The 9,424-nt window shown below is 31.8% G+C and overlaps 1 protein-coding gene across 2 annotated transcripts; it reads left to right on the top strand.

Annotated features, from left to right (window-relative positions):
* The first annotated feature begins 458 nt into the window (after positions 1 to 458).
* Positions 459 to 6,129, top strand: LOC103491778 (triacylglycerol lipase 2). 2 transcript variants are annotated; one of them, XM_008451865.3, is made up of 8 exons: positions 459 to 839; positions 2,022 to 2,135; positions 3,116 to 3,367; positions 3,504 to 3,647; positions 4,190 to 4,233; positions 5,019 to 5,098; positions 5,398 to 5,493; positions 5,626 to 6,129. In XM_008451865.3, exons 1-8 carry the CDS (start codon positions 675 to 677, stop codon positions 5,952 to 5,954), a joined length of 1,224 nt encoding a protein of 407 aa, XP_008450087.2. In that variant the 5' UTR covers positions 459 to 674; the 3' UTR covers positions 5,955 to 6,129. The 2 variants fall into 2 exon arrangements, with proteins under 2 accessions (XP_008450087.2, XP_008450088.2); XM_008451866.3 differs by having other exon boundaries at positions 461 to 839; positions 4,193 to 4,233.
* The last annotated feature ends 3,295 nt before the right edge of the window (positions 6,130 to 9,424 follow it).

Genomic DNA, 9,424 nt, shown 5'->3' with positions numbered 1-9,424 from the left:
TCGTCACAACACAAGAACGATTGACATTTAGTTCTAACAATAGAATGAGATTTGTTATACAAATATGAATCAATGGAATCCTCATCTCCATTGCTAAATTGTTGGTAAAGAAATAATAGTAGAATTAAAAGTGTGTTTTGTGACCTAAAATATGGATGTATAGAGAAATATATTTAATATTGAGGAGTATGAGAAAATATGCGTAAGTAATTATATAAACATCCTTATCTTTAGAGAGTATGGGCAAGAAAATAATTAGGAAAGTGACGATACCAAATTAACATACTCATGATGATGCAAAGGGAAAAATGGAAAAATGGAAAAATGGAAAAATGGAAAGCTCTCCCATCTTAATCGCCGAAATTTATCCATTTTAGCCTCAAAAACAGCCACCTCATCCAAAGGTGGGACCCACTCTCTCATTAAAACCCCCTCTCCAAAACTTTTTTCTTTGCTTTCACATACATTACTCGTCATCCCCTTTTTGTGTTCACACTTCTGTTTCTTTTTCTTTCGTTTAATTTTATTTAATTTCTCTCTCCTCGTTCTCCCTCTCTCTCTCCTCGTTCTCCCTCTCTCTCTCTCTTTCTCACTATAAATAGGCTAAAACAGAGAGAGAGAGAGAGATAGAGAGATAAATAAAGGAATAAATCGAAGTAGTGGTGGCGGTGGAAATGGCCTCCTTCAGGGGGTTTTCTGTTGTGATGACGATGGTGCTCACGGTGGTTCTAGGTGGTTGTTGCGTCGGAGGACACGGCGTCGTTATTGGTCCCACTGAGGAATTGGGCATCTGTGCTTCTGCTGTTACCATTTATGGCTATAAGTGCCAAGAAATTCAGGTAGAAATTAACCTTTTCTATCCACAACAATGCATGTACAAACATTCTTAATTATAACAATTTTTCAGAATTTTCATAATCACTTTTTTTTTTTAATTTTTAAAATTTATCTTATAAATATAACATTTACTACAATTTTCTTGTATTCATATATGCTTCCTACCGATTCTTTTCATTTAAATCATAATAAGAAAAAAAATAAAGAAAATGAAAAGAGAAGTTTTAAAAAATTAGAAGCAATAGGCTTAATCTTCGAAATTTCGGTTTTAATTTTCTTATTTTTAGAAGCTAAATTTATAAGCACTAACTTTTTTTTTTTTTTTTCATTATCCCTCAACTTCATTTTTTACCCCTTAAAATATCGTTTTTTTTAATTGTTTTTTTTTTTAGATTTATTGGTGTTCTGTATTTAGGATAGATTTGGAGTTTAATATTTTTTTCTTCTAAGAAATTGAAAATCCATTTGAAAGAATTCAAAATTTAATTTAAACCTTTTTATCAAATTAATTTAAAAAAATGATGTTATGATTTTTAAACAAAAACTTGGTCTTAAGAATTTTCTTTTCACTGATTGAGTATCGTTTAGGTACAATGGAGGATAACAACTTAGTTCAATTATGTATGTACATAGGACTATCTAACACTGTTATATATGTATTGAGGACTCGAGTTAAAATGTGTTGGTCCTAAATAGTAAATAAGATCATTATTCCCTCTATTTTTTTTTTCCAAAATACGATATTATCTATTTTTAATTCAAACACGATAATATATATAGAAAAAGATGGGTATGGGTATGGCACACATTATTCTCCATTTATATCAACACCTTTCTTTTTCTTTTTCTTTTTCTTTCTAGAAATGAAATTTCTTTTACAAACTATTGACAAAAACCCACCACAATTAATTAATAATAATATTTTGTCCACGTTCTCATTTTTTCACAATTCCCCCAATATTGTAATTAATTTTAATATTCACTTTTTTTTAGGAATGTTTTATAAAATAAAAACTAACTAAAATTAAAACCTGGAATAAGAAAAACGAAAAATTATGGTAAACACTATTTTATTAAATAATAATTATGGAATAGAAGGGTAACATATAAAATATGAATTTGACAATCCTTAAAAAAAACCCCAACTCCAACTGTAATATTAAGCTATTATTATAATAAAATAGGTTACAACGAAAGATGGATACATTTTGAGCGTGCAAAGAATCTCGGAAGGTCGTCGTGGAAATGGTGGTAAAAGCAAGAAGCAGCCGGTCATTATACAGCATGGTGTGCTTGTGGTATGTTTTCTCTTAGGAAAAATATTATTATATCTAAACATTTTTCAATTGATTAAAACATATATATATATATATATATATATATATATATATATATATATATTTATATATATATTTATATATATAGACTAATAAGAAATTAAGTTAGTTTATGCTGTCTACTCATAAAATCAAATTAAAACTCCTCTAACCATGGCACTAACAAAATTGCAATTTAAATACACTTCGAACATGATTGTTATGTGAGGTACTTTTGTTAATTAGATTTTTCCAAACAACATCATGAAAATTATCCCAATTAAGTACCTTTTATTAGTAAACCAATTAATTTTTCTTTTAGTGCCTTTAAAAAAAGTGTTACTTTTTTCTTTTTTGTGATAAGTTTGTGTTTGTGGGTGTCGTGTGACATTATTATTATTGTTGTTGTTGTTGTTAAACTAAGTTGCTTAATCTTTTCCACTATATTACTTTGGGGGGATATATATTGTGGCATAATGGTATTCCACATTGAGAGGCTGGTGTCACGAGGCATTATGACTGAGCAGCACCATTCTTTTGATAATTTTTTCAGACTGGTGCCTTTTTTTAGTGCAATAATTAAAGCATTGCTGTTTTTTTCTTGTTTTATTTACTAAAATTTAAATTAAAGTGTTCACTATCTTTTGTTTATTGCTCCACCCCACCCCACCCCACCCCCATACATTATATAAATATATGAAAGGCAGGCCAAAGGAATAACGTAGTAATTTTATTGACAATAGAATTGATGAACAATTTTATGATTATAGGATTTAAATTCTATTTTGGCCAAAAAAAAAAGGAATATTCATTCCAGTTTAAGTCCCTGTATTTCTAATTTAATCTAGATGCTAGTTTTATCAATTTTTATTAAATAATAACTAATAATAATCTCATGAAAGAAGACGTTTTCAATAAGTTCGGACATTTCTTTTTCTTTACTTTACTTTTGATTTGGACAGGACGGAGTAACATGGCTATTGAATTCGCCGGAACAAAACCTGCCAATGATACTTGCTGATGATGGGTACGATGTTTGGATCGCAAATACTCGAGGCACTCGGTTCAGCCGCCGACATACCACGCTGAACCCAACCGACCAAGCTTTCTGGAATTGGTCTTGGGACGAGCTGGTACTCTATGATCTTCCCGCAGTTTTCGACCATGTTTTTCAACAAACTTCTCAGAAGATCCACTACGTTGGTCATTCACTAGTGAGCCTCTCTCTCTCTCTCTCTCTCTCTTTTTTTTTTCCTTTTGAAGTATATAATAAAGTAGATTATTCATTTTGAGAAATTAAGTTTGAAAGATGGAAGTATGAGAGGGTTTGTGTGTTTACGAGGAGAACAGGGAACACTAATAGTACTAGCCTCATTGTCGGAAGGGAAGTTGGTGAACCAATTGCATTCCGTGGCATTCTTGAGCCCAATCGCATATCTCAGCCACATGACTACCCCTATTGGTGTCCTTGCTGCCCGATCACTTCTCCCCGAGGTATATGCTATGCTACTACATTCTTCTACTTTTAAATGGACAATTGTTTAAAGTGATATGTATCTTTTAAATATTCTTAAATATAAAAAATGTCACATCCTACCGAGGATTGAAGATGATCGTAGTTTATTAGTTTTAGTCTCCATCAATATTAGACATAAACATTATATTATATTTGTAAATATTTTGTTTATGAGGGAACGAAACATTTTACTATATTTATAAATATTTTGTTAGTTTTTGGAAAACAATCTCGCTTAAACTATAGGCACAGATTTACTATATTATTTACCTTTCCTTTGGGATATTTTTTAACTTTTTGTTTATACAATTGTTTTTCTAAATTTTAGCCAATTTTGTTTTTAATTACATTTTCAAAATTTTAATTTAAAAAATAAGTTATTTTAAAAAAAAATTAAAGTTTTTGGAAACTATTCAAAGCTATTATTTTTAAAATATATTTTAAACAATTTTTACAAAAATGAGTTTCTTGAAAAATATTTTTTTCTTACGTAAATCTAACGTATACAAAATATTTACAGAAGGTTTACGGGCTGTTGGGTATTGCAGAGTTCAATCCAAAAGGGTACGTAATTTCTCCTTTTTCCCGATACCTACTTTTCAATTTCTTTCTTAATAAATAAAAAACATAATTCTTGCTTTTAATTATTAAAATAAAAGGAAAAATATTTAAATGATAAAACTTTTAAAAGTATTTATAAATATTTTTAAAGTAACTTAATCTAGCGTGAGATAAACCACTCTAGACTACTATCTATGTAGACTACTATCTATGTCTAACATGATACAAATAAATACATATAATAGTATATTTTGTTATATTTTGATTCATTTTACAGTATTTAGAAATAATAACAAAAAAAATTATATACTCTTCAAAATTATTGTGAATAGCAAAACTAAAAAAAAAAAAAAACCTATTTTCACCTAAATAGTAATATTTTGTTATATTTGAAAATGTGTGTTTCAAAATGATGGTTTATATATACATATTTTGATATACAAATGGAACTTAAAAAGAAAAGTTGAATTTATACTATATTTTAAAAATTGAAAATTAATAATAATTTTCAAGTTAATTAAAGCTGTGGAGTGAAATTTGTATCTTCTTCTTTATAATCGTACATTAAGATTCTAAAAATTGAAGTTTTATGAAAAGATCCCAAACGTAAGAATTAAAATAATAGATAATGATATTTTGCTCTGTCCATATATATATATAGCCCATGGACAACTTATTTACAAATATAATATAGGAAAATTGTAAAACATTTTTTCAATTTACCATATAGCAATCTTTTTTCTTTTTCTTTTTCTTTTTCTTTTTGTTTAATATATTACAAATATCAGGAAGGAAGTGGGGGAACTTCTGAAAGTTTGGTGCACTCACCCAGGAGTCAATTGCTACGATTTGTTATCTGCTTTCACTGGTAGACCTTTTGACTTTCTAAAAATCACTTCTTTTCTTAATAGTGTTAAAACTACTTTTTGGGCTCTTTAAACCATGTTTGATATCGCTTTGAATTAGTTTAGAACTCTTTAAAAAATAATTCACAACTTTGTTTTGAAGTGATTGATTATGAAATCCTTCACAATAATATATGTAAGACCACTATGTAGTAATTAGGAAGAAAAAGTTATAATTAATAGATTATTATAGAAGGAGAGATGCATGTTGGAGACCTATTAATAATTTATTTACAAATTCAACTCAATTAACAAAATGCAGGACATAATTGTTGTCTCAATTCATCTACCGTTGAACTCTTTCTGAAGAACGAACCTCAATCAACATCGACAAAGAACATGGTTCACTTAGCCCAAAGTAAGCCCATACATATTATTAAGCAATACCACACATTGTGGCAAATTCGGTAGAAGGGATGTTTTGATTTAAATTTATACATAGAAAACATTAATGTTAATAAATGTGTGTGTTTTGATTGGGTTGGAAAAGCTGTTAGAAGTGGAGTATTGGCAAAATACAATTATGGGAGAACAGACTACAACTTGATGCACTATGGAGAAATCAATCCCCCATTATACAATCTCTCCAACATTCCACATGACCTCGCCATTTTCATCAGCTATGGCGGTCGAGACGCCCTCTCTGATGTGAAAGACGTCAACCGCCTCCTCGACCATTTCAAGCTTCATGACGTTGACAAGTTCGCCGTCCAGTTCATCCAGAACTATGCCCATGCTGATTACATCATGGGGGTTGACGCCAACAACATTGTTTACAATTCTGTCATTTCCTTCTTTAAGAAGCATGGTTCAGTCTAAATTGGCTTTGGTTTCAATTTTGGAAGAACTATATGACAAGAACCGGGGTTCATATCACGGTAGCGAGAAGAGTTGATTTATGAGCCTCTGTGTTCTACAACGTTAAAACTGCTGTCTTTCATAATATATGTTAATTTTAAATAATGCAATAGATAATAATTTGCAGTTTTAAGTACGCAGTTCACGGTTCAATGTGTATGTGGGGGGGTGGGTATAGGAACTAGTGGAAAGTCAATTTCAATGTTTATTGCAAATGTGCGGTGTTCAGTGTACTTTAATTTCTTAGGCTTGGTCCATTTTGGTATTAGAGTTCCTAGGCATGGGTTTTGGGTTGGGATTGCTCGAGTCTGATTGATTAGAGGCCATAAAGAGGATGGAAATCTATTAGAGGCAAATTTATTGAAGAGTTAAAAAATACACCCTTTTGTTTATGATTTATGAATTGATAGTAATCGTAAATACCTTGTTGTAAAAGTAATCCCAAGGGTCTGTTTAAGGGGCATGAGATGAGATAAGTTTTAAACTCAATTCAGTGTTTGGGGGTCCGAGTTTCTATATCATCGGTTTATTATATCCATTCACCATGACTTGAAAACATCAATTTAATATATCGATCGTAAGCGTCTTTTACTCCTCTCAGAACATCTTTTGTCCTTCTCAACTCTTTTAACTCCTGGCAGCTTCTTTCCTTTCAAACTATTAATTCTTTCCCTTTCAAAGCTTTCTTCATTTGGATTTTGATCTCTCTGACACTCATTTTTCTCACGCTCCTCTTTCCTACGCTGTCCTTTCTTGGCCTTTCTTCACATTCCTTTGAAACTCTAACTTCTTCTATCTTCTGCAAGATCCCTCATCTCAAGCCCTTAAATCTTTTACCTCTAAAAGCTTTTTGTCAACCGAATTTTCTTCGTGTTCTTCCCTCGATGTGCTCTTTGTCGGTTTTTTAACAGATCTCTCAATTTATCTCTCTTGGTCTGTTGATTTTCAGATTTGTTGCTTTTAATACTTCTTTCTTCTTTGTTGGAGAAATAATTTTGAACTCAACTTCCTTGCTGGATTTGTTTAAAAACAGTTCAAGAATTGTTTAAAAACACAGTTCAAGAGGTGAGAAACTAAAAACTAGAAATTAGTTATAGTTAGTTAATTTTTAGTACATTTAACCACTCTATAGAAGGGGAGTTTCTTGGCACTTATTTGTATTCTTGGTCTTGTAATCTATTAAAATGAATAGATTGATAGTTTTCAGAAGTGGATGTAGGTGCTTTTGCCGGATCACTTTAAATCTCTGCATTGATACTTTTTCTTTTCTTCTTTTCTACTCTCCTAAATTTCTTTCGCTCCATTGTTGAAGACTTGGTGGTCCTTCATTCATGAAACGGAAGAAGGCTCGGAAGAAAGGGGAAAGAAAACTCTATATGTATAAAAGGAAAGAAATGCACAATAAACCTTTATCCTTTTCCTTTACTTTTTAGTCCTAGCTAAGAGAAAAAAAGCGGCAGCTGTCCATCATAATAACTGCAAGCTATCAATAATGCATTGGTAAGCATAAAAGGTAAAAAAATATCTTTTGTTTTTATATCCGAAGATTTTATCAATTGGTATTAGAGCTACGTTCTTGAAGACCCTAGAGTTTTTGAATTTTTCATTGGTTACAATAAAGTTCGAAATAAAAAGGATTAATGGAGGAGGAGATTTTACTCTTTGGGAAAAAAGAATTCAAGCAATTTTGAGTTCTCAAAAGACATAAAAAGCTAGTAAAGATCCAGAGAAATTACCAACAACAATGATTTAAGTAGATAAGCAGAGCATGGAGGAGACAGACTTATGAAATCCTAATTCTCAACATATGAAATATGGGAGAAATTAAAGGCACTCTATGACAAGAAAGACTTACCAAACAAACTCTATGTGAGGGAGAAACTTTTTATTTTCTTTTAAAATGAATCAATCCAAGACTCTAAATGAGAACTTGGATGAATTCAAGAATTTGACAAATGATTTCAATCAATCGGGAGAAAAACTTGGGGCTGAAAGTAAAGTTGTCATCTTGATAAATTCCTTACACTACAAGAAGAAGGGGGTCTCTGCATCGGTAGAAGTTAGGGTTGCATTGGGAAAGGCTACGCTAACGTAGAAATGGAGGTCGAAAAGAGTGTCGTGAGAGACGCGTTGTGAAAGGCACTCCCAACACGCGAACGAGACGACAACGATAAAGGCACTACAAAAAGTGGGGCCACTCCCAATGCACAAAAACGTCAGAAGAAGTGTAAATCATGTCAGGAATTAAGTTTCCAACGCCGAAAGAGACGTCGAAAAGACAGTCGAAAGAAATGCGTCAGGAGAATATATTACCAACACGACATCGAGAATATATTTCTTCTGACGGTAGCGTTACCAACGTCATCCACGCGTTGGAAACAAACTATCCCTACTGTCAACATGTCCGACGTTAGCTATGCATCAGAAATAACTATCCCCGACATCCATATGTCCGACGTCAGCCATGCGTCAGAAATAACCATCTCCGATGCAACATTTGCACCATATTTTCGACGTATGTGGTGCATCGAAAAATATTTAAATATATATTTTTTAATTTTTTTTCAAAATTTTTTTGTTCAATTATAATATCTGTATTCATTTTTTATTCAATTATAGAAGATTCACGATAAATTGGTAAATTAAATCACAATATCAAATTGAACAAAAATTTTAATATGATTATGTAATGAAAAATAGTACATGTTCATAATAAAAAAAAAAAGTTAAATTTTTTTTAATAAAGTTCATAATACAAATAAAAAATAGTAAACGTTCCAAAAAAAATGCACAGAAAGCCATACAAAATAATGTACGTCTTCTAACGAGCCTCGTATGCCATTCTACACCGAAGGACTTACAATGATACAAAAGTGTCTAAGTTCAATAGATATGCATATCATCACTGAATAATGTTATTTCAAGAACTTAAGAATAATGGAAACATATATACGTATCGTAAAGCTAGGGATCATGTGGTGGTCCTTGTTGTGCTTCAGTCATATCTTCTATGAGCTTCCGCGTTCGTTCCACTTCTGAAGCTAACGTGTCTTGCTTTCGTGTATGTTCTTCAATCGCTCGTTTAGCTTCATCAAGCTCAACCCGTAATTAGAGCTCTACCGTGGATTGCAAACACGAGGTCATGGCACTGCTCGCCCTGGCCATCTTGTGGGCCTTGGGCTTGGGTTCCCAACCAAGGTCTTTTGAGTAGTCTGGTCATCTATCCAACACCATCTCACATATCTCGTCCTCAAAGAGTGGCCGAGTACCCTCTAAGGTATTCTGGGACTGGAGTTCCAGCATTTGATTCTGCAACGATTTTAGTAACTAATTTAGTAAGTTAAAAATATATATTAAAAAGGACAAATAAGGGCAAAAGTATTGCTTGGATAACTTATATATGCATCCTCAGCGGCATGCGACACGAAAGT

This window comes from Cucumis melo, chromosome 6 (assembly GCF_025177605.1).
Source record: "Cucumis melo cultivar AY chromosome 6, USDA_Cmelo_AY_1.0, whole genome shotgun sequence".
NCBI classification, from domain to species: domain Eukaryota; kingdom Viridiplantae; phylum Streptophyta; class Magnoliopsida; order Cucurbitales; family Cucurbitaceae; genus Cucumis; species Cucumis melo.
The sequence above is the reverse complement of the archived record's forward strand: the minus strand, read 5'-3'. Positions and strand labels throughout refer to the sequence as shown.